Raw genomic sequence first — 25,102 nt, 5'->3', positions numbered from 1 at the left:
ATAAACTGCTGTCTTCAGGTTCGGATGATCAACTTGTTCCGAAGTGGGAATCGTGTTGTTGCAGGCAAGCCGGAGTGCCACTGCCCACTGCCGGAGAACGTGTTGAGGCGCAGCGCGAGAGTGGATCGGACACGAAAATCTCTGAACGTACTCAGAATCAGATCGGGCTGTACATAACATAAGCAACAGGAGTATTCTGTGTAAGTTTTTGCAATTAGCATTTAGATTTCAGAGTTATGACCAGAGTATTGTCAAAAGGTATTCGTAGCGGAGAAGTGGCATCAGATAATAAGCGGAGTTTTTAGTCCACATATAATTCAGTGTTTAGCATATAAATAATGCCTCATCACTTGCCACTGTCTCCTTTGCATCTAAAAGGATTTAAGAAAAAACTAAAAAGAAAGAAAAGAAAAGTAGCGCTTTAACATCATGCATCAGATAATAAGCGGAGATTATTGTCCACACATGGCAGTAATTCCATTGGGTGTGTAGGATAAAGATTTGCACATCATTTGCCAGCATATCTAAGCGCATGACTCAGAAATCTCAAAATGCAACAAATATTCAGAGCTGAATCGGATATAGACTCAAGAAGAAATTTTGATTAAACCATTTGACTCCAGAGCAATGCGAAAGATGCAAAGGGTTGGTAAGTTAACCATCTCACTCTCCGCACCAGCTTTGTTTTCTCAGATTCCTCGGGTTCAATCAACGACTGAACCCTTCCCAAGAAGCAGTTAAGCTAGGCGCAACAATAAATTGAAGCACGAGAAAAAAAGGTCGAATTGTTCAGGGCTCAGATTGATGCATAAACCAATCACAGATATTGAACTCAGATGTCCAGACATAGAAATAATTAAGCATCTTCATCACAGCACCAATTCTTTGAGGAAAACACAAGTATGAAAATCGAAGGAAAACATTAACAAGCAGATGGGGCGAGATAGTTTTGCCGCTTTCTCTCGGATGCCACCCCAAAGGAAGGCATGAAAGTTGCAGACGAATCAACACGGCATCAGATTCAGACCGCCCGTCTGCTTGGACTCTCTTCACGGAGAAAGAACCAACAGCAAAACCTCCCACACAACTATAAAGAAATAAAAATAGGGGGTGCGAATCGATCGAATAGCAATGGCAAAGACGAGGAACGGAGCGCGCGCCGCTGCGACGAGACGGAGGACGGAGGCGGCTGGAAGGCGTCAGGGAGGCGGGTTGTATGTATATAGAGGTGAGATTAGGGTTTCGTGTGACGGGCCTTTGGAGGCCCAACAGGTTATGCGAAGGATTATGGAGGAGGCCGCGAAGTAGATTAAGCCCACTGCCGAATGGGCCTTTGATTGCCAAAACATCGCGTGCGGAGAAGAAATTTGCGCGGCCGCGCGCTGTCAGCCGCTGAGCCGCAGGTGGCCGTTTCGCCATCCGGCGCTGACGTGACGTCGCAAGGGACAAGCAAATCCGGGCCGCCGATGTGGGCGGCCGAGCGGCCGGGCGCCGCTGCAGGAACGCCAGCCATGCGAAATCCCCAGCGCCGCTCCCCGCCACAAGCCCAAGCAGCTGTCTCGGCCTCGTCCCTCCGTCGGAGGCAGCTCCGCCGCACGTGCTCGAGAACCGCAGCCGCAGCGCCACCATGGCGGGCGCGCCGCCGCTGAGGTCGGACCTCGACTTCGCCGACGTCTTCGGCGGCCCGCCGCGCCGCTCGTCGGGGAACGAGCACCGCTCGAGCCGCGGCTCGCAGGACAGATCGTCGTTCGGGTCGTCCGCGCTCACCAGGGCGCGGAGCGGGGGATCGGAGACGCCCGTGTTCGGGGACCGTGTCAGCTCCGACAGGAGGAGGCAGCTCGGGGAGGAGTTCTACAAGGACATATTCCCCGGGAACGAGGCGGCGTCACCCAGACGGGGCGGCGTCGGGGATTGGGAGGATGTGTTCGGCGGGCCGGCGTCGCCTGGCTACACGGTCCGCCAGCGATCGAGGTAACGAAGCGAGTTTTTTCAGCGAGGTGATGCCAACAATCTACTAGCATGTCTGGGAATGTCGGCATTCTGATTATGAAATGCTTGCCTATATGTGCGTATCTGCGGGTTTTGCTGATGACTCATGAGTGACTGTTTCAACGGAGATTATTTCTTGTCGATCCGTAAAATTTGAACTCAAGAGGGAAGCAATGGAGACGACGAGTCCATCACTAGTAGCTGATCATTTCCTTAAGTCTTTTGTAAACCACATCTTATCTTTGGTTCTGTACAAATGACAGGTCAAGCTCTAACATTTCGAATTCAAATAGTGTTATGTGCGCATTAACTTGACTCTACCCATACCTCCTTCCTGCAGCTTCTCCATGAGGCACAACAGAGGCACAGACAGTTCGATGCCTACTTCTCCCTCTCGGCAAACATCAACCAGAAATGATGATGGGACTTCTTATGATTACAGCGTTCCAACTTCACCGAATGAATCCACGAACAATTATTTAGCACAAGGGGCAGCCCAACAAGATTCAAGGAAGAAGCCCTTTTCATGGCATCACTATTCATTCCTAACTAGGTTCCGTTCTCAAAGTGGAAAAAAGAAAAACACATCTAATTATGTCAGCTCCATGGACAGTGAATGTGAAGGGACTCCTATTAGCTTGGAAAGTATTATGGCCAGTGACAGGTTCCATTTTTCATTCTATAAGTGGGCGGGCAAAGGAGCCTTGTTAGTGCTGCCAGCTACAGCAGGAGAAAAAGCTGGAGACATTATTGGACTGACAAACTTTCCTCAAGTCGTTGTGCAAGGCATTGACCTAGTCGATGACGAAGACAGCATGTCAACTGCCACTGGAGCATCGAAGAGTCAACCAGACTATGAAGATTCCAAATCTGGAAAACATAGTACAAACTCAGCGACCAAGGAAGGAGCTATTCCTTTATTCTTTGATGACTACATGCAAGGTGATAATACGGAAGAAGCATGTGCTCTTTTATTCAGAATGCTGGACACGTTTCATTAATGATCTATGTTTTCAGCAGCTAAGAACACTGAACCTCTCTGTTCTAAGTAATATTTGGTCCCTTTGCATAGTTAGAAAGAGTAGGGTAACAGGATTTCTATTATTAAGCTACAGTAAAAAGTGCATTAAGCTTATCTACCTCTTGCTGTAGCCAAGGGCTTGCCCCTCCCTCCTCATGACTAGATGGAATCCAGCTGATGAGATTTCTGTGCAGGAATGAAACAGGGCAATGATTGTATAAAGAATGATGCTTCATCAGCTAGCCCGAGCGCTAAAAGTTCTCAATCGCCTTCAGGAGATAAAAGTCGTAGTAGCAGGGTAAAGGAAAAGGTGAAGAGTTTCATAAAAATATTTAGCCCTGAGAGTTCACCAAAGCGCAAAAGAGCACCGGAAACACCAGACCAGACATCTGTGGGGAAAAATGGAAGCAAAAGTGAACTGCAAGATAAGTTTAGCATTTCCAATCTGGAGGCCAATGAGAATGTTGAAACAGCCCAAATGAACAATCAGAATGCATTTATACCTGCACCTTATCCAGTATGTCAAATCTGGATTATGTATTATCTGGATACATATATTTCTCCGAACACTAATTTATGAATCTTAAGTTTTAAAATCCTTGAATTTTATCTTTGACAAAACAGAGTGTTTGTCATTAGACAGATATGCATGTTGGATTAATCTCCGGATTATTTCAGGTGAGTGATGTGCAAGAGAGGATGGACAAACCAGTACTGACTGATACTAGTAAAATGGAGACAAAAATGGATACAATTTCAGGGAGAAATGAAGTTGCTTCTAATGGTGAGTCCTGGTAGGGAGGAATGAATAAGGGATTCAGTGTGCTTGCGAACAAGTAGAAATATCCACCTCACTTTCAAGAAGAAACTTTAAAATTAGCTTGACAATGTACTGTTTTCTCTCTACATCAACAGAAAGATCACAGATAACAACATGCTTTTCTTATTGTTGTGTTTATTGTAAACATTTGGTGACCTTGCTGCATAGGTTATCAGTTACACTAGCTATTTGTGCAGAACTGCGTGTTTGTAGATGGGCCATAAGTTACTGAGATTAATTTCCAAGCATATATTTTCTTTTCTATGACGTTCATTTTTTTAATCACAAACTTGTGTTCTCCATCCCAAGAACAAATCACAAATACTGTATTTCTCATTCTTCTGTTTCCAGAGTCAATAAATGATGATACAAAAGACAAAGCAGACACCACAATAGATCAAGATGAAAGACACATGGAAGATCTTGATGTTTGTGTGGTATGTGTAAACAGAAAAATCTTTATATTACTGAGATTGATTATTTTAGCACATAGCGGCAGAGTTCATAACAGCAAGGAACTGGCCTGATTTGATCTCTAAATACTTCAACCCTGGATGATTTGACAAATTCTTTATTTTTGTAATTTATTACTTATCTTAAAACGGCATGAACTCCTAGCCATAGCTCCAGGTCTAGATGATTTGGCCTATTCTGACGTTTTTCCTACCAAGCCTACTGGTGTTTTAATATGCATTGTAGGGGCATTTGGCATTTAGTTGCTACACATCCTATACATGGCGCATGTTTTGAGATTCAGTTGCAGCACCTCTGATATATGCCTCCAGCACCTGAGAATCTACAAATGTGCCCCCCAAGAGTCAAAATTTGCACCCTATATGTGTCATCTACTGCTGTATTAAGCAAATTGACAGAAGGGCACCATAGCAGAGAATTGTAATAGAAACCTACAGTGGTATGTAGTAATAAAAATAGCATGGATATGTTTTTGAAATCTTAGCTAGATTAGTGTTGGTTCGTAGTTTAGAAGATAATTACATACAGTACCTTCCAATGCTTGTAAAGTAGAGACTTTCACTTTGACAAGTGCACCCTTTAACCTGTTCTCTGCTGTATGGAATCCTCTTGTTATGTATTCTTTGCCTAACAAATGTACTATAATTTTACCAACCAGGTTGAGCAAGTCTCTGAATGTCCTGTTCATCATGCTGATCAGGAAAAGGAGCTAATAAAGGTACTGCATGGACAACAACTTGGGGATGCTGTGTGTTGCTCGCCTCACATTGTTTGCATTTTGTCCAATTTTATTGCTTCCTTGAATGTAGACATCTGAATCTAAAATCCGCGAATGGTCAAGGGGAAAAGAAGGAAATATTAGGTCATTGCTTTCGACACTGCAATATGTAAGTGCTAGATTATCAACCATATATTGCTTACTGTATACTATTGCTAACTCCTTTTCTTCCTAATAGGATATAGCAATGCTAAATGCTCGTGTTATTTTATCTATTTGAAGTATATACAAATAATGCCTCCCACTACTTCTGCTTCTATAAATTGAAACTTTTGTGCCTCTTTAGGTCCTGTGGCCTGAGAGTGGATGGAAACCAGTTCCTCTTGTTGATATAATCGAAGGAGCAGCCGTCAAGAAGGCTTACCAGAAAGCATTATTATGCCTCCATCCAGATAAGTTACAGCAACGAGGAGCTGCCACGCATCAGAAGTATATAGCAGAGAAGGTTTTTGACATTCTACAGGTACACTGGATTTATCACAAGCATATTTCTGATTACATAGGAGTTGGATACTGGAATGAGCTGATTTGAGACATACAGTATTTGACAATGGAACTATGGAGGCACACTGCCTCCAGGTCATATCTGGCACCATCTAGTAACATTTTTTTCACTGAACTTCAGTGTATGGACCTTATTTCCTTTTCGAGCAGTATGTAGATGATCCTGAAACCATATTAAATGTGCTGTACATATCCCAGCTACGATAGTTGATAACCATCCAGCTCTTAGTATTAGCATACTTATCTGAATGCTTTTTAGGTGCTATTATCCTTTCCCATGTTGAAATACTCCAGCAGTCTAATTATGGATTCCTAGTCGATATCATGTTGTGACACTCAATTCGTAGTCCTATTGTGCAAATTTGTATTGATGTCTACAATATTGATATCATACATTCCTATCAACAAAAGCAGCTGACATATTTTCTATGATGTCTGCAGGAATCATGGAATGAATTCAATTCAGTCACTTTTGGATAGTAGTAGCTTAATCAATTATTTTATTACAATCTACTCCCATCACACAGACATGTTTTCCCAGTGTCTGCAGCAGTTGGTTGGTTGAAACAACATACGACAATATGTAGCAAAAGGCAACCCAAGAGAGTTGTTGTCGAGCATGGTGAATTTAGATGTTACTGCAGTCACAGGCAATGCTGCCCTCCACCCTTTTGTTGAAAATATCCGATTGTAATAAATATAATATGTATCGGTTAGGTCTATTGTATCCAGAGGACTGAAATATCACACGAGGAATGCTTCATGTGCTGGTTTTTCGATACTGTTGTAGACCGGGCATAAAAATGTTATCGGTACTCTGTTGGTATTTGGGCGTGTTCCATGCTCATTTCTTTGTCAGATAATCAAAGATTAAACTGTAACTGAGGGCTTGCAGGTCATATAATCACAGAAAGTATTGGTATGCTCATCAATTACGTGAATGTAATTGTTGGTTCACCAGAGAGCAATGGAAATGCATAGAACAATTGCCCATATCTTCATTCCACTGAAGAACTGGGAGAATGGGAGGATCATCAAAAGCGAGTAGAGTAACCTCACCTAGTCTGCATGCGGGGGTCCTCGATCTTCACGATCTTCCTTCACCGGATCCCATCTGGATAGGAGCTGCTCCAGCAGCGCGACTGCAACCGCTGCTTTCGTCGTTGATCTCACTGGCGTCGACGGGAGGCGGAAATTGATGACGATTTTGTTAATGCCGTCTGCCGAGGCCCGAGGAGACGGAATGGAGGGCCTCAGCCATGGCTCGATTGGTAGAGTTGGACACCGCCGGCACCAGACCCCGACCGGATTCAGAGCTCACGGACGGAGCCGCCATGGCCAGGCCGAGGAAGCAGGTCGTCGCACTTTACAAAATGCCCCCTAAATTTATATAAACCCCCAAATCGCGATCCAACTATTAAAAAAACCCTAAATTGGATCGCGACTATTAATCGCGATCCGATTGTTTTCAAAATACCCCCTAAATATTACATAAACCTCCCTAACTTCTATCGCAACTTATGAAAACAACCCTTCAATCCTCCTGGCACTTTCCCTTCCCGTTCGGCGCCGGCTAGCGGCAGCAACCTCGTCGCTGCGAATGGATTCCTGCTCCTCCCTTTCCAATCATCCGCTTCCCATTCCTCTCCGATCTCCCCTGCCACCGACGCCACCGCGTCCGTCCTTCCACCCAAGCTCTCCCCTCGTCTCGAGGTGTTGACCGCTCCGTCGGAGGCAGCGCCGCGCTGGCCTGTCCTTGGACTAGTAGGTCGCTCGTGTTTGAGGACGGCGCGGCGAGGCTCGACAGAGCGGCTTCAGGATTGGCAATGGCATGCCATGCCGTGCAGGGCACCCAACTGGGCAGCTCCGGACTTGGCCAGCCTGGCAGACGGATCAGCGAGATGAGCCCAGGCAGTGGGCACGTCGCCCCGTCGGAACTGGAAGAACGGCGCGTAGTGGAACAGAGGCACATGCCTGACCGAATCGAACGACGACGAGAAGCAATACAGAAGCAGCAGCAGCAATCTCTCTCGGCCAGGCAAAAGTCAGGAACTCATGGTTCAGCGAGTTTGAGTTCTTCTCCGTCAGACATGGCAGCTCGATTACAATATGGAGACGGCTGAATTTAAACATTGGTGGACCAGATCACCAGTACACTTCTAATAACCACCTCAATCTTGCGCCCGGCGCCACCCGTTGGTGCTCACTCTCTCCTTGCCAAGCCAGCCCACCGTCCTCACCCGCACGCGAAAATGGTGGGCATCAACCTCGTGCGCACCAACAAGCTGTGCGATTAAGGATGGCAACGGGTACGAAATACCCGCGTACCCGCGGATACTAAACCTGGTGGGCGCGGGTACGGGCCGGCGGGTACAGATCTAAATCCAACAGATAGTTTGTAACGGATTTGAAAAATTAATACCCGAACCCGCAAACCCGCAAACCCGCCAGACCCGCTGACATGTGGGCCCCGAATAGTTATATGTATACAAATTTTAGGGTTTCCCAATTCCCATCCGGCCATCCCAATTGCCAGCCGCCAGCCACCCGTCCGCCCGCCCCCGACCCCCCCGTCTCCCCGACCTGCGCCCAGCGCCCTTCCAATTCCCCGCCGCCGGCCGCCCCGCCCGCCCCCGTCCCGTCCCGCCGCCCCGCCCCGCCCCGCCCCGCCCCGCCGCCGGCCGCCCGCCCACCCCCGTCCGCCCCGCCGCCGCCGGCCGCCCGCCCCCGTCCGCCCCGCCGCCGGCCGCCGGCCCCCGCCCCCGTAAAAGCGAAGGAAAGGGAAACTGCCCTAACCCCTAACCGCTGCGCTCTGCGCCGCCGCCGCTGTTTCCATTGCTCGACTTCCCCAATCCCCCACCTCGTCCAAGTGGCCCGCCATTTCCTCCCCATCGCCGCCGCCGCACGCGACGATGCTCGACATCAACCTCTTCCGCGCCGACAAGGGCGGCAACCCGGACATCATCCGCGAGTCCCAGCGCAGCCGATTCGCGCCCGTCGAGCTCGTCGACGAGGTCATCGCCCTCGACAAGGCATGGCGCGAAAGTAAGTCTACCCCTCATTGCCCTAACCCCTTGAAATTCTACTAGATCCCCGGCCGGTCTCTCACCCCCCAGAGGTTCGTCGCTGCTGCAGGGCAGTTCGAGCTGGACAAGATCCGGCAGGAGCTCAACGCCACCAGCAAGAAGATCGGCAAGCTCAAGGCTGTACGTATCCCTCTCGATTTGCGATGCTCGTTTTGGCCTTCTCGTTTTCGGCGTGCTCGGGTTTCATGTGATGGTGGTCTGCTTCGTTGCAGAGCAAGCAAGAAGAGGAAGCAAAGAAGCTGATGGAGAGCACGGACGAGATCAAGAAGAGGCTGGCTGCCAAGGAAGCTGAGGTGCAGGAGGCCAAGAGCACCCTCGACGCCAAGCTCACCACGATTGGCAACATTGTGCATGCATCCGTGCCCATCAGCGACGACGAGGTGCGCTGGCGGTTCAGTTTGTGATTGTTCTATAGACAATCTAGGCAAATTCCTTTTTTTGACAAAGAAACAACTATTCAGTTATCAGTATAATTACTCTTACCTTTTGAAATTACAAGATTTATTACGTTTAGTCAAGCCTTTGACTAACAGTTTTTTCTATTATTTTTTTGGCAAGCAAGATTGATTTTTTTTCATTTTGTATAATTGTCAGTCAAAGGCTTGTCGTAACGAAAATAAATATGGCTTGTAACAAAACTGAGGGAATGGACTGTAATGTGATAGTCATAGAACTGTTATACAAGGATAAGGAACAACAGTGCATTACTTCAATAGGTCAAAATTGCTTATGACAATGAGTATTTTGGTCCTCTGAATTCCACTTAATGCCTGTAAATTTCAGCTGAACTGATTTAATAGCCGCTTCCTTATTTGCAGGCAAACAATGCAATTGTACGGACATGGGGAGAGAAGAGAGTGGAGGAAAATTTGAAGAATCACGTGGACCTTTGCAGGATGCTTGACATTGTTGCATTGGAGAAGGGTATAAGTCTCTCTACTTTTCTCTATATACGGGTGCTTTCATTCTGCCAATACCCAATAATTACTTATAATTCTCTCAACTTTTCTCTATTTATGAGTGATTTCCTACTGCCAATAATTAATTGTCTAAGCCTGTTTCAAAATTACACACCCATCACCCATATTTCTTTGCTGCCATTCTAGTATGTCTTCACGTGATTGTGTGCTGCCTGTACGTTTTGAATTCAACATGATTCTAACAATGAACCCTGCTTCAACCAATTATGAATAATTCATGCTCTTTGTTTTCTTCACTGCTATGTTTAAGAACTTTTTTTGGAGCATATAATCCTCTGCGGCCATGGAAATGTACTTGTATTTCATCTGCCTATTGTATCTTGAACTTTGAATAATCCAAGCACCCAACATAAATAGAAGTTTCTGTCTGATTCCCTCCAAGAGTGCCTTCATGGACATAGGAATTTGGATCTATACATCATCTATGTATAATTAATATTAATAAGTACGGTTTAGGGATACACAGACCTTTGGGATATAACCTTGGATTGCCGTTGTGTTTTGTTTCTCTTATTCTTCAGGGCGCCTGTCACAATCTTTTGCCTACTCAATTTCTGCAGGTGCTGATGTGGCTGGTGGTAGGGGTTACTATTTGAAGGATGAAGGTGTCCTCCTGAACCTGGCATTGATAAATTTTGGGCTAGCTTTCCTGAGAAAACGGGGCTTTAAGCCAATGCAAACACCTTTTTTCGTGAGAAAGGAAACTATGGGAAAATGTGCCCAGCTGGCACAGTTCGATGAGGAACTTTACAAGGTAAGGCTCATGAAGTATTCCCTACACGCATATCATGCTTTTACCGTGCAACTGTACCTGCACTCGTAGTTTTATGACTTTACATTAAATACGCACTTGTAGTTTTGTTAATTTACATAAATTATGCTTTCTTAGTTTTTTTTTAGGAAAAGATACCACATTCTCTTCCACTATCAATTTAACATATGTGTTCCCTTCACATGATAAATAAGGTTCTATACAAAATAAATGATAAATTCTGTCCTCTGGTAACTATCCTTTCGGCTCTAAGGTTAATTCATGCTATTAAGGAAACATAATTTCTGCATACTGCTGAGGGGTAATAATATCAGCAAGATTACTCCTAACAAGATACATTTTGATTACTGTAGGTATGATGGTTTACTCGTAATTATGTGATGAGTTGGACGAATGTTTCAGCTGTGATCTTTGATAAAAGAATACATTTTGTTACAAGTGCATGACCTTTAGTTTAATTTGACAGGTAACAGGTGACGGTGAGGATAAATACCTCATAGCCACATCTGAACAGCCATTGTGTGCTTATCATTTAGGTGACCGAATTTACCCTGCTGAGCTTCCAATAAAGTGGGTAATTTGTAATTTCAGTTAGTTTTCCTTTAGTTGATAAGCACTAGTAAATTTAACCGTAAATAATTATTTGTGTATAGATATGCTGGTTACTCCACCTGCTTCCGAAAAGAAGCTGGTTCGCATGGAAGGGACACAGCTGGCATCTTCAGAGTCCACCAATTTGAAAAGATTGAACAGTTCTGTGTTACAAGCCCCAATGGCAATGATTCTTGGGAGGTGCATGAAGAGATGTTAAAAAATTCAGAAGATTTTTATCAGGAGGTGTGCATTGGCGCATTGCTAACCTTTGTATTTATCCTGGACTGTTGTCATTAGAAACTTGTATAAACATTCATTTTATGCTCGTCTTGCAGATTGGCCTACCATATCAGGTGGTCTCCATTGTCTCTGGTGCACTTAATGATGCTGCAGCTAAAAAATATGATTTAGAAGCATGGTTCCCTGCATCAAAAACCTTCAGAGAATTGGTGTCCTGTTCAAATTGCACTGACTTTCAAGCGAGGAGGCTTGGAATTGGTTACGGACAGAAAAAGGTAAGATTCTGTGCCACATGGATTTTGTAGATGTTCACACAATGTAGATAAAAATGTTTGACCCAGTTACTAACACTTAACATTACCAATGTATGGAAAACTCACAGAACGACGAGCAGTCCAAGCAGTTTGTTCACATGCTCAATTCTACGTTGACTGCCACTGAGAGAACACTGTGTTGTATTCTGGAAAACTTCCAGAAGGAGGATGGTGTTGAAGTGCCAAAGGCGCTGCAACCTTACATGGGTGGAATAGAGTTCCTTCCTTTCAAGCAACCTCTGGATGCCAAACAAGCTGCTGACTCAAAATCAAACAAGTCTAAATCAAAGGTCTTTATCTGCCTCTGCTGGCCCCTTTCCAAAAAAAACAATTTTTGAAATTTATTTTTTATCTGATCTCTTTGGGCCCCCTCCTGACAGGGAAATGCTGCTTGAGCTGGTCGAGGAACAAAGTCAAATGCACGCACTTGCGGAAGTTATGGACATTGTGCATCCTTGTATTAATTTTTGGGGGTATGAGTATTTATAGCATGACCATGACGCTGCAGTTTTTCTGTACCCATTTTGGTTTCTTGGTTTACCACACTATCTGATGATGTACTTGCACACTGATATTGCATAGGGTTTCTTGCAATCTAGAATGTTTGAGCACCATCATCCCTCCCTGCTGTGTTTATTATTTGTGTTGCCAAAGCACTATGCTGCTGTGCGTCTAGAAGCACTGCTGTGCGTCTTGCCTTTGTAGTGCGCCAGTTCCGGTTTGCCGGTGGATTGATTGCTTTCCCCCCCCCCCCCCCCCCCCTCCCCTTTTTGTTGGCGGTGGTGGGCTTGTGTATTTGATCGATTCTGAATGGTGATGTGTTAGTGGCTTTTAGTGCGGTTGTGGCTGGAGCTGGGAACGCGTTGCGGTGGCGCTTGCCGTCGCATGCGCTTGCTCTTGGATTCTAGCATTGTTTGGGCTACCTGCAACGCGAGGGCACGGCTGCGTAGCGTATGGCCAAATGCTGAATGCTGCTGGCCGTGCTTTTCAGGCTTTCACTGCTCAGCGTGACTGTAGCCCCTTGGATTCGGCAAGCATTCAAACCGAGTACCTGACCGCGTCTCTTTCTTGCTCGCCTCGCCTGCAACAACAGCATTCAAGCTTAGAGAATCCGAGACCCCTGTCCGTCGGTTACGTTTGAATTGCTGTGACGACAGCATTCAAACACTGGCATTTTCCTGCTACTAACGATCCTGCAATATTCTGCATGGCGTGTTAGGCACCGCACTACAGTGGAGCACCCTCTAATGTGTGTCTCTCTCTTTTTTTTTTCAAAAAGATTATCTGCGAGGCTTCTCTAGATTATTCATTTGCGTTGTTACGAACGTACTCGGGACGGTGAGACCTGTCAGGAGCGATCACGAATCGACGAGGTTCCCCGGAAGCAAGGGTAGGCAGCCAGCCGGGCCATGGCAAGAAATTCATGGTTTGCCGACGGGGACAAAGGGACCATCTGGCTGACGCTCCCTTGCAGGCCTGCGCCATTACGGCATGACTAGTAGGTAGCGTACGTAATGGCCTCCTTGATCAGCGATCATAAAACCGCCCATGATTAAGGAGAGATTGGGGGCCTTGGATGATCCCCCCCTCTCTCTCTCTCTCTCGTTCCAATTGGTATGTTGTTAATTCTTTAACGGAAAAGAAATGCTGAGCAAAGCTGAGACAAAAAGAGGGGAGAGGATGTGTGCTATCAAGGCTGGCGGCCAAATTTGATCTTGTGATTTGGGGGGTCCGGGAGCTCGGCAGATGTGCTGGCCACGTTCCGGGATTCCAGTGATGATGAGTAGCTCCCCTCATCAGTCAACTAGGTGGCATTTTAATGGGGGGAAATGGTGGTGTCTGGCTTTTCTAGGCAGAAATGATTTCCGACGGTTCCGTCCCCAATAATTCTGTTTCCTGTTCCATGCTACGAACTTGCAGTTGCAGCTCCTAGGTAAACTGCTTTGTCAGCATCATTTGTACAACGAACTGTACGGTACTAAGACTTGGTGTGCAGATAATTGACTACAAGGGTCTACATATGCAATCAAGTTAAACCAAGTTGAGGGCGAGTTTTCTTTCCTTTTTATTGGTATAGATATGGGTGGCGAGTAATATTCAAGAATTTCCTCTGCTCTGCTCCAAAACAAATTTTTAATTCAAACAACAATAAAGTTTGTTAATTTTTCTGAGGAAAGCTTTATTAATTTTCAGATTCTTTCTTTTTGCAATTATTGAGTTTCACATGGCACTAGTTAGCCGAAGATTCCAAATGGCTTCCCTTGGTTTTTTGTTTCAAAAAGAAAATGTGGGATCAGCCACCGAAGTCCCAAATGGCAGTGACGTTCGCATCACTTCTAGAGACAAAGAGACAATCAGTGGACCAAGGTGCCCAGTCGGCTTCAAGATCATGAAAACTTTTCTCTGCTGTTTGTAGTAGTAATTAACTAGTTTCTGTTTGTATTATACTATTCCCTCCCTCGCAAATTATAATTCGTTTTGGTATTTTTAGATACATAGTTTTTCTATATATCTAGATATAGTGTGTATCTAGATGCATAGTAATATATATATATATATATATTTAGAAAATTCAAAACGAATTGTGGAACGGATTAGATTTCAGTATAACCTTCGGCTTACCTACAATTGAGTTATTTTATTTTAAAATAAAAGGATCGCATGCTCTTTTCGACAAAGCTTTCTTAAATCTCCATTCAAACAAGCCAGTAAATAAAAAAAGAAGAGTCAAGATATTCCGGCACTTTGCGCCACCCCCCCCCCCCCCCCCCCGAAACCCGCCCAAGCACAGCTCTCCATGCCCATGGACCCTGACCACTTGTCCTTTCTCTCACTAGCCACTGCTCTCTCTCTCCCCCCTCGATGTATACAAAATAAAATGCTGCAGAGCTTTCAAAAAAGGGCGAGAAAAGGATAAAATAAAAAAGACAAGGCGATAAATTACAAAACAACCCCACCCCCAACGGGCCCCCCTGTTTCCACGGTGCTTTTCCCCAGCCATCACGAGACCTCCCCCACGCTCGCCGAAACCAACCAACGCCACCACCACCACCACCCCACCACCAGTTACTACTGCTACCTCCCTGCGCCTCGCCTCCCTCCTGGAATCCCTCCACCTTCCTCGGATTCCTTCCCCTCCCCAGCTCCCGGCCCCCCGCTCTGCCGTCCTCCCGCAGCCGCCTGCACTGTGCTGTCGGTTTCGGCAGCGCCGTTCGTCTTCCGAGCTCCGGCAGACTCCGCTCCCGCGGTAAGCCGCTGCTCGCTTTCTTGGCAACAGCAATGCCGCAAGATCTTGACTTGTATCTGCGCTCGCCTCCTTTCTTGGGTTTCATGGCCTGTTTGATTTCTTGGGCTGCTGCTTGGTTCTTGGTTCTGTGGATTGGATCCGGCGGTGGAATTATGGCTTTGTCTTTCGTGTCAACGTCGGCTGTGCTCCGTCTCCCCATCTGGAACGAGTACTGCCGTGGAATTATTTCCGGGGGTTCAGTTCGGTAGCGGTACCAGACGTTGCTTTCGTAGCAATAGTGCGGCTTACCTGCTTGTACTGAAACAGTTGTTCAAGTTTAGGTGGTGCCATGATGTGTACATGTCTTAAGGTTCTCTGCAAGCTTTTGTTCGTGGTACTGGGATGGTATGGTACGTGAATGGCAATTTGGTACCTACTGGCTACTGGCTTCTGGTTAGTTGCATCCTTGCAACCGAATACCCTCATTTTTTTCTCCGGTTGTTTGCTAGACTGAATAAACATGCTGCATTGTCCACAACAAAGATGTAGAGAAGAAAGAATTGTTTAGCAGATGCGTGGAAATAGGCAAACAGATCGGATCTGCTGAGTCTCTTTTAGTTAGCATTATGAAATTTCAAATTTCAAACATAGGAATATCAGCAATTTTCCAAGCTCTTCTGTCAACATTGACTCATTGCAGTGCTGGATTTCGAAATTGCAACTGCGGTGTGACCCTACCTGTATTGGTTTTACTGTCCATTGTTCATTACAAACTGAAGCTGACAGGTTCACATGAGTGTGCAAGGAGCGAATTGTCATCGTTGGGGCAATAACTTTAGAACTTATAGGCTCTTAGCATGTCCTAATACTTTTGGTATTTCACTTGATCGCGATGCATACAGTGTAGTTAATGAGCTAATTAATAGCTGGAGATTATGGTGAACTAATTTGCTTTCGTTTCTTAGAAGGTATAAATCTCTAAGAATATTGATATAACATATACTAAGAACAATTTTTCCAGGGATGTTTTTTGGCATGATCTCATTCTTGGTCTTCGAAATTCTACCAAAATCATTTCTATGTTCACTATTGCTTGTTTATGTATAACAGTTTTAAACTGCTTCCTTGGAAATCAATTTCAGAGAACAACTTTGGCAGCATTCCCTTATTTGATTTTGTTATAATGCTACCATTTCTAGTGGTTGTTGAAGTAGATCGTTCATATGTTTGATATCTCACTTGATTATGTGAAGGGAGGACTATGAAGCTAAGGACAAAACGGCCTGAATGGAAGTCCCTCATGCCGCTACAACTAAGCAGGAAATCTGCCATGCGTTTCTTTTTGTTCCCCAAGGTTCAGTCGGCTGGTCAATCGCCAGATGATACTCCAGTTTATCTTAACGTGTACGATCTGACACCAATGAATGGTTATATATATTGGGCAGGCCTTGGCATATTTCACTCAGGAATCGAAGGTTCTTCTCTTTGCCACTTGTGTCTATCTTTGTTTCCTCCACTTAACATATAATCAAATGCTGGTTCGTTTTCTGGCATTTCGTTGTTCAAGTAATTTTGTCTTGATCTTTGAGAAACTATAGGGCTAGTAATCCAGTAACATGATTATCCATTATTCTTTTTTGCCATGGTTGCTGTCTAGTACTTGACCTATGCTATTTCATTATATGAAGTTGTTACTCACTCAACCATATGTATTGAGAAGACAACTTTTTTACTGCATCAATAATCAATACCTGCATATCAATTTGTTCCGTTCCATATAGTAGTTTCTGTCCATTAGGATGGTTCACAGTTGTAGCCTGCCTCAAAGTATTAAATCCAATTATTGCTGAAAGGGGATTATGTATGCATCGTTTCGCCTAGATGAGCTAGGTATTAAATAGGGACATATGTATACCATATAGAAAAATACGGACAAGATGGTTGGCTTCTATGCTATGTTGGTCCTTTATAAAATAAAAAAACATACGAAATTGGCGAAAAAATTGTTTATAAATTTACCCAACTTGGAAGATGGTTGTTTTTCTTGATTTTGCTGCTTCCAATTTATATCAGGCGCCAAACACTTCTTTATAATCTGAAACAGCTTTTTTAAAAAGATGAAATTAATACCATGGCTGCATCTCATGGACCTTTCGAGTAGAGATCTTTACAGATCCAGGATCCAGTTTTGTTAGGAGGTAGAGTTGTGTCGATCAGATATGGATGAGGAGAGGAAATAATTTAGATGTTTGTTAATACTCTATGGCACTACCAGCTACCCATTAATAAACTTACATCCACATGATGGTCCATTTGGGTTTTAGGTCTAGCCATTTTTCACAATGGGCAGGTTTTTGGGACTAGCCTAGAGCTTTCTTCAGGTTCAACTCTCTTTGGCCTCTGAAACTGTCACATCTAAATGCAGTAGCAGCGTTGTGATTTTTGGACTGTGAACACTTGCCAACTAAAATTTTCTAGTATTCTGGACAGAGAATATTTCTGTAGTTACCTGCTGACCACCTCAAGCATCTGCTTCCAAAATGGTGTGGCAATATACTGAGTAGAATTCAACGCCCCCCACCCACCCACCCACACACATAAACAAAAAGCTGCCACTTAAGTATTGTAGCTGCTGTGCGAATATTATAGATGTTTTCCCAAATATAAGATTTCAGAACTGATTTCTCATATCACTGTCTTTTGATGGCCTCTCTTTTTTCTTTTTTTTTCTTTGTTTTCTTTGTAGTTCATGGTGTTGAATATGCATTTGGAGCGCATGACTTTCCTACAAGTGGAGTATTTGAGGTAGAACCTCGTCAATGCCCTGGTTTCAGATTCAGGAAATCAATATTTCTTGGTACAACATGCTTGGATCCGATCCAAGTTAGGCAGTTCATGGAGCTACAGTCAGTAAACTACAATGGAGATACTTACCATCTTATCACAAAGAACTGCAACCATTTTTGCAAGGATATGTGTTACAAGTTGACCGGTAACAAAATCCCCAAATGGGTGAACCGTCTTGCCAGAATAGGTACCACAGCTTTATACACATGTGCTAATGATTATACTAGTTCAACGATTCGATGTAGCAAAGGTGGTAGTGATTTTAGTGCTACTTATTGTGCATAGTCAGAATGCGTTAAGGAGTTTTAACAGTCATTGGCACAAATTTTTTGCTCTATATAATTGTTTCCACTTTACTTTCTAGAAATGTGGTTTACCCTGGTTAGACTTTATGAATGTCATGTGGTCATTCTGCAAAGTGAAGTACTTTTTCTGTCGCACCATATAACAATGTACTCTGTAACTGTGCATCTGACATGTGCATCCACAAAGAGCAGTACGAAATTTTGCCATATGTTTTCAGCAGGCTGTTGCATTCAGCAGCATGCCAACTAAGGGAACAGTGGCGGTTTTGACCATATAGTTTTATTCCAGGCTTTGTGTTTGTACTTCACTAAGTAGGACTGTTCTCGTTTTGATGTGAACTTTCTGGTATTTGCAACTGATCGTATGCATCTTTTCGTTGTAGGTGCCATTTGCAACTGCCTTCTCCCAGAGTCGCTCAAGATCTCTCCCGTTGGCCATGATCCGAATAGTCAATCTGAAGATTCAGAGAAAAGGCGGCTGAGGAACCCATTTAGCTGTTTCTCTTCAATCTCGAGTCAGAGACAGCTGCCGTCATCTTCTCCTTTCCCACCATCCCCTGTGAAGGAGCGTCTCCCCCACTGCTCATCGAGGAAATCCAGCACCGCTTCCCTGAGAAATAGGTAGCCTGGCCTGGCCCCCCGTGTAACTTCTGATACCAAGTTGTGCTAATTCGTGCGGTGTCAGCATCCGGATCGCACGGTGCGTCCCATGCTTGTAGCTCGCTGTCAGGTACTTCATTTTGGTCCGTAAAAGTCTCTGATGCCTGATGTTGCTGTATCGTGTAAAACCCAACCGACGTGTGTTGATTCGCCTCAAAAAGATCTGTTGGGGGTGAATGCCACTCGATTCTACCCGCCTATGTACTCGGTGATTTGTATATTAATCCATTATTCTTTCAGCTGTTGAAAAAAAAACACCCTGCCATGTTCAACCCTGGAATTCTCACCCTGCTTGTTTTACCATTGCTTTGCTTTGCAGAGTAGCATTATTCGTGCACTGTAAAAGTAACTCAGTTCTGGTTCTCCTCCCCAATCATACAAGTGCATAATTCTGCGACGGCGGGACCAGGTTCGAGTGGACGGTAGCACCGGAATGGGTGCCGAAAATTCTGATGCCTGTTCCAATCCCATAGTACAATTCCAGGCGGGAAGCATACCGGATAAGAATGCCTCCAGGAGTAAGCAAAGGTAGTAGTGGCAGTGGTACTGGTCGCCTGGTGGTGACGGTCCCTTCGGGCTTTGGCTGGTGTTCGCACGCCCTGCGTCCCCCCCGCACCTGTCCCCTGTCAGCCACAGAGCCACTGCACCGGGGCGAGGCGGGGCGCCGGCCCGGCCGCGCCATAAAGCGGCCGACCGCGACGGCTCGTCGTGCCCGCGCGGCGGCGGACGAGGGAGACGTGCGTGCTCCTCTCCGATGGTTGCCCCGGTTCCCGACGAAACGGGACGTCGCCGTCGCGGAACGGATGATTGCTGATGATCGGGTTGAGTTGGGTTGGGTTTTGTTCGCTCCGTCGTCGTCGTCGCCGTGCCGTGTGACGGAAGCCGGGAACGCTTTTGGTCAGGTCATCTCATCTTTGCATCAGGCTTATCTCCGGAGAGAAGGCTTTTCAAGAGAATCATGGCCTTGATGCAATCATTAGCAGCGGATAATGCTCGCCTGGTTTTGAGTTCTTCCAGGCGACACCTCACTTGTTTAAGTGCAGTCAGTTACAACGCCTCTATCAGAGAGTTGTATTAAGCGTGAAACCTTTTGTTACTGTATCTCAACGTCAGCGGTTGTAGGGTATTTTGTTTTCCATTTTTTATGGAATTTGCCATTTTTTAGGAAAGGAATTTACCATTTTGCTTGAGAGCAATACTAGTAGTAGAGAATTGATCGGGGATGTCCAAGTAAGATCAAACGGTTTTCTGCATGCAGACAGGGACATTTTGGAACAGCCCAAAACTCAAAATGAAGCCCAGAGAATTGGGCCACGGCCAACTCAACATCTCAGAGTTCATCACACACACACACACACACACACACACACACACACAGAGAGAGAGAGAGAGAGAGAGAGAGAGAGAGAGAGAGAGAGAGGTAGCAGAACTGCAGAAGAGACCAAACAAGCATATGTACAAAGCAACATTCTGAGTTTCTGATTCCGATTACCTCCCAATATTACATCCCAGAGATCACCAGTCCATGATAAAGCACTTGCACGATAATCCACACATATTCACATAGATTACCAGTTACTAATCTACATGGCTTAACCAGTTACTGAATAGACTTAATTCTCGTCAGGACATTGATGGCTGATAGAACGCACTACTAGTTATACCACTACTGCTGACTTGATTGCTACTGCTGCTGCTGCTGCTGCTGCTACGTGCCCTGCAAATCGATCGATTCATCAACACGAAAATAGCTAGATGATAGCCAGTTAATCCTTCCTGCTCTCCTGGTCGCTCAGTTGAAGTGGTCGTAGACGCCACCGAAGTAGCCGGGCGCGAGGTCCATCATGTTCATATAGCTGTTGTACGCGTACTCGCTCATGTAGGCGAGGTCGGCGGCCTCCTCCGCCTCCACCCCGAACTGCCCCACCAGCGCCGCCGGGTGGTGCGTCACCGTCGAGAACGACGACGAGCTCGGGCTGCTGCTGCCGGCGCCCGCGGCGGCGGCCGCGATGAGCTTCCGCTTCTCCTCCTCCGCCTCCGCCAGCCTCTCCTTCATCCTCAGCAGCTGCACGACGACGCGCATGCATGAAGTTAGCATAGCAGCAGGCAAGATTTTAAGAGAAATCATTCGCCATCGCATCGATCGAGTCGTCAGCAGGCAGCCAGGCCTGTAGGTACGGGTGGCGGGCGCCGTGTGCGGCCCGGTTAATTACCTCGGTCTCGAGGTGGCAGTTCTGGATGACGACGGCGTCGTGCGAGGCGCGGAGCTTGGAGAACTCCTCCTCCATGAGCTTGCTCTTGTGGCGGGCGCGGCGGTTCTGGAACCAGACGGCCACCTGCTTGGCGTCGAGCCCGAGCTCGGCGGCGAGCTGCACCTTGCGGGGCGTCTCCAGCTTCCGCTCCTTCCGGAAGCTGAGCTCCAGGAACCGCGCCTGCTCGTCGCTGAGCCGCCGCTTCTTGGACTGCTCGTCGCCGCCGTCGCCATCCCCCGCCGGCCGCGGCTTCCGCCTCCGCCGCTGCCGCGCCTTCTTCTGCTCGCCGCCTGCCACATCACATGCACATTATATTAGTGCTGCTGCGCGTGAGCTCCCAGTAATCTTTAATTAATCCGCGCTCTGGTTCAGGCAGATCGATGAACCGCTCGCTACTAGTTGCTACACAGGAGGGACGAACGAGCTGCGACTGACCGGAGCCGGGGGTGGCGGCCTCCGCGAAGCTCTCCGCCGGGAAGGCGAAGGACGGGAACAGCAGCCTCTCGTCCTCCTCGCAGCCCATCCTCCAGGCTCCAGCTACCCCAACAAGCAGATCACACTCTAGAACAGCAGAAACGTACAGCAAGGAGATCGAGCTGCACCAGCGCTGTTCCCCGTGCGTAGATCGACTAATGCTCACTCCGATCGGCCGCCTTTCAAAATGGTTGCTTTGCTAGCCAGCTAGAGGGCTTTTGTGCTCGCTCCCTCGTAGCAGTAGCGTGGAAATTTCTATAGGCGTCGGCTGCGCTGGGGTGGGTTGCCCAGTGCGAGCAGCTAGCTAGCTGTGTCGTCCGAGTCTGTGAGCTCGGAGTCCGGCCCCGGGATTTTATAGGCGAGCGGCCGGCCGGCTCGAGCTGAGGGGGAGGAGGACGATAAAAAATTTAGTGCGGAAAGCAGCGAGGCCCGGCCGTGTCATCACTCCCTGTGGTAGCCGGGAAGGATGGCGGAGTGGGTTAGGATAATGGAAAGGGAGACGGGAGTTGGTGATGGCTCGCTCGGCGAAGCGAGCCGCAGCTTAATCGCCAGTCAGCAGCTAACCCGTCGCCGTCTCGCGATTAGGATAACAGCAGCCGAAGTGGCCGCCTTTCGTCGACAGGGACGCGCGCGCGCGCACGAACTGCCACGCCCGGCCGGCCGCTGGAGACGGAGCCGATCGATCCGTGGGTTCTCGTGACGGAAACTACCTGCTGCCTGTGATGAGTCCCGTTCCGCTGCTACCACCACCTTTTCTGCTGGGCGATGCCGATGGCGGCCGGCCGGGAACTGGAACTGGAACTGTGCGGGAGCTCGCAGTGTTTCAGATGCACAAGTTACCATCGCAGCGCGCGCGCGTGGCCGCGAAGCGCTTTGTCGGCTTCCGGGGCCCGGGAGGCACAACGCAGAAGCGACCACGCGACCCGCCTAGCAGCTCCAAAAACCCAATTGACGTCAACCGCAGCATGCACGGCTGCGCTGTATGGACGGACCTTTCTTACAAACACACGCCTTGACGCCTAGCTACATTTCCATTCTTCCCAAATTGATGGTTGTCTATGTAAGCTTACGTTGCACATGCCAAGCGCTCACGCTGCAATTAAGAAGTACAAAAGCCGAGAGATCGAGCACGTGGATTGAAGCATTGCGAATTCAGATGGATCGACGACCCGCCATGTAAACGAACGTTTGACCGCGACGTCGTGTTACGTTCTCGGACGGACGGATATGTCGGATCGGATGGACGAAGAGGAGGATGGTTCCTTGCGGCCTCTTCTCTCCCTCCCTCGACGTAACCAGAGCTTACTCGCTGGAGCTGACACGTCGCTTTCCCCTAGCTCGATCATCGAGTTGGGTGCACGCACACCACGCCAGGCCACCAGCCCGGCCGCACAGAGATCGTCTGAACAGTGCCGCACGCTTTCCTTCCCTTTCCTTCCCTTCCCGCGACGCGATCCATGGCGGGCGAAAAAGGTAGACGAGACGGGCCGGCCACACCTTTTGGAACACCGCCGCCCCCCCCCCCCCCCCCCCCCCCGGGGCGCCCGGGGCACGGTTCGCGCGCCTCTACAGTCTACTCCCTCCCATAAAGCACGTAACGCCAAGCCGGAGCTACGGCTGGGCGCGCAGGATTCTCCTGTTCGGAGAGCGAGGAGCCCAAGTCGTGCACCAACACTCTGGCCGTCCGCCCGGGCACTGCCTGCGTCCGTACCCCTGCGAAAGCGGTTGGGGATCGGGCACGCACGCACACTGCTCCAGTGCTCCTTATCCACGGCGTCGCCGCGCATGTGGTCAAATATTATTTATGCGCGGGATCGGATCGGAGCTGCACAAGCACAACCACTCCCTGGTCGGGGTTGAACAGTAGTACGTGTGGAGGGCAGGGCTGGGAGGCGGGAGGAGTGAGCAACCGGCTCACTGCAAGGACGACGAACGAAAGGGGGGCTAGGCCGGAGCCTCGACTAGCTAGCTCGGTCCTGATCTCGCTCGCCCGGTCGTCGTCAGGCTCAGCGACCGGCTGAACGACTCGATCGTAAAGAGCTACTAGCACCTCGCCGTCCTCCAAAAGCCGCTAGGTTAGGTACGAGCATCACCTGTGTGTGAGCGAGTGTGTAGCCTAGCTAGGCTACGGCACATACGGCTCATGATTTGAGAGGGTTAGTTCCCCGTCTCGCAGAGGGAGCGCCTGCGAGGGAGAGACGTGCACTGTTTACCTTGCAGCTAGCGCACAGCTGCCGAGGGAGAAAGTTCTCCCCATGCTTTCCTTGCAAGCATAGCCTGCGTCCGCACTTGTACGTGCAACTGCTCTTCCGTGTGCTAGCTGCAGTTCGATCAGGGGGTTTTCTTTTCAACAAAATGAAAATCAAATGGGGAGTTGTTCATCAAGGCTCCGTCCACACGGGTGACTGGTCAACATTGTACTTACGACGTTAGAAGCATGCAGCCAGGACGCACGTGACGATCGGAGCTAGTGTCAAATCAACCTGTTGTAAAAAAAAAACCCGGCTACTAACACATGCGTAATGTTAGTTAAAGAAACATTATTCATGATGTTCCAAGCTTCAGCCCCTGAGTAAAAGAATAGCATTTTGGAGGTCACGGGCAAACAAAAATTATCGAAACATGGTTTATATATGTTTTTTTACCAGTGTCAGTAGTTAAGCTGAAAAACTAGCTTTATCATCAGTGATTTCTATCGAAAATGTTTCCCTGGCTAGTAGGTCCTGAAAGTCCTATTGTCCCAACAAAATGCTTTCTTTCAGATTTTTCACAAATAGCCAAAGGTCCTTCTAACGTGATTTGTTCATTTACCTAGGTTGCAAGCAAATTAATCGCAAAAGCAATGCCAATAGGAAACTGGATATCAATAGCAAGCATGAGTCTCGTAGCCTCCATTTGTAGCCTTTATATGTGCTTATTAGCATATGCTACTCTAGCCCTGTGCTAAAGAAAGAGACAAATACACCTTTGGTTGTTTTTCCCACGGGAAGGTCTTGTTCGGTTAATCTGGACTGCAGTAGATTGGGAGGAACGACTAATTCCCATCACATCTTCATTTCCCCTCGATTCCCTCCAACCTTCTTAGAGGAGGATTAACCGAACAAGACCTACGCATCTGAGGCCCTTGCTGACGACGCTATATATGAAGTCATGGCGACTATATCATATCATCGAGTTTTAGCCAAGTGCCATGTTGATGATGTGAGGTTCTCTGTTTATAGATGCTTATTGCTCGATCAGTTCTCTAGTCAGCCTTTACTTCACTGTTATCCTCTTTTGGTCGAGTGACAGATTTGGACGTGCGGACATTCGCGGCGTGTGCATGAAGTGGCCAGGGTGGTGGACGACAACGACGCGCGCGCAGCAGATCACCTGAGCAGGAGGGAACTAACTGTATACATGTACATCCGCTGTGCAGTCAAAGTGTAAACTTGCGTTGCGTCATCTTCTGGTGACCAACAAGATCTTAAACCATCGTTACAGCCAGTTAAGCATCAATCAAATTTGCTTAATTTGGTTGATGGTCGGTTACCGGACGAAATCTGAAGGATCCGTTGGATCCAATCATGCATGCATGTAAACCTGCAGCTTCCGGGAACCTAATCCCCGCATCCCCATTTCTAGCAGCAGCAAGATTTGACGCCTCTGCTTGACAGGGTCCCTGGTGGCCCGGAAACCCTTGTGCTCAGCGCGCCAGTGGCCGCCGGCCAATGGAGAAAGGAAACTAACCATAAGTGCCGTGCGTGCCCACTGACCAGAGAGAGAA

General features: G+C 47.3%; 4 protein-coding genes and 2 non-coding genes across 6 annotated transcripts; 3 read left to right on the top strand and 3 right to left on the bottom strand.

Moving 5' to 3' along the window:
• Nucleotides 1-274: 274 nt before the first annotated feature.
• LOC112878431 lies at nt 275-358 on the bottom strand. Its single transcript, XR_003225756.1, has one exon. It is a non-coding gene; the product is annotated as a small nucleolar RNA R16 (small nucleolar RNA).
• Nucleotides 359-428: 70 nt separating this feature from the next.
• LOC112878432 lies at nt 429-520 on the bottom strand. Its single transcript, XR_003225757.1, has one exon. It is a non-coding gene; the product is annotated as a small nucleolar RNA R16 (small nucleolar RNA).
• A 967-nt stretch (nt 521-1,487) lies between these two features.
• On the top strand, nt 1,488-6,467 carry LOC112875604 (J domain-containing protein required for chloroplast accumulation response 1). The gene is made up of 9 exons (XM_025939510.1): nt 1,488-1,971; nt 2,330-2,931; nt 3,205-3,527; nt 3,689-3,794; nt 4,182-4,267; nt 4,963-5,022; nt 5,114-5,191; nt 5,369-5,545; nt 6,028-6,467. The coding sequence occupies exons 1-9, from the start codon at nt 1,628-1,630 to the stop codon at nt 6,064-6,066; spliced, it is 1,815 nt and encodes a 604-aa protein (XP_025795295.1). The 5' UTR covers nt 1,488-1,627; the 3' UTR covers nt 6,067-6,467.
• Nucleotides 6,468-8,300: 1,833 nt separating this feature from the next.
• Nucleotides 8,301-12,208, top strand: LOC112877254 (serine--tRNA ligase). The gene is made up of 10 exons (XM_025941496.1): nt 8,301-8,631; nt 8,722-8,792; nt 8,885-9,052; nt 9,491-9,596; nt 10,213-10,406; nt 10,891-10,994; nt 11,078-11,261; nt 11,354-11,533; nt 11,641-11,862; nt 11,953-12,208. Exons 1-10 carry the CDS (start codon nt 8,499-8,501, stop codon nt 11,965-11,967), a joined length of 1,377 nt encoding a protein of 458 aa, XP_025797281.1. The 5' UTR covers nt 8,301-8,498; the 3' UTR covers nt 11,968-12,208.
• Nucleotides 12,209-14,584: 2,376 nt separating this feature from the next.
• Nucleotides 14,585-18,867, top strand: LOC112873756 (deSI-like protein At4g17486). Its single transcript, XM_025936803.1, has 4 exons — nt 14,585-14,819; nt 16,052-16,273; nt 17,545-17,832; nt 18,334-18,867. Exons 2-4 carry the CDS (start codon nt 16,060-16,062, stop codon nt 18,573-18,575), a joined length of 744 nt encoding a protein of 247 aa, XP_025792588.1. The 5' UTR covers nt 14,585-14,819; nt 16,052-16,059; the 3' UTR covers nt 18,576-18,867.
• A 1,197-nt stretch (nt 18,868-20,064) lies between these two features.
• Nucleotides 20,065-21,773, bottom strand: LOC112873757 (homeobox-leucine zipper protein HOX12-like). The gene is made up of 3 exons (XM_025936804.1): nt 21,298-21,773; nt 20,824-21,152; nt 20,065-20,675 (listed from the first exon to the last, which is right to left on the bottom strand). The coding sequence occupies exons 1-3, from the start codon at nt 21,383-21,385 to the stop codon at nt 20,403-20,405; spliced, it is 690 nt and encodes a 229-aa protein (XP_025792589.1). The 5' UTR covers nt 21,386-21,773; the 3' UTR covers nt 20,065-20,402.
• Nucleotides 21,774-25,102: the final 3,329 nt, after the last annotated feature.

The sequence above is a fragment of the Panicum hallii genome, chromosome 9 (assembly GCF_002211085.1).
Source record: "Panicum hallii strain FIL2 chromosome 9, PHallii_v3.1, whole genome shotgun sequence".
NCBI lineage: Eukaryota > Viridiplantae > Streptophyta > Magnoliopsida > Poales > Poaceae > Panicum > Panicum hallii.
This window is presented reverse-complemented; position numbering and strand designations above follow the sequence as displayed.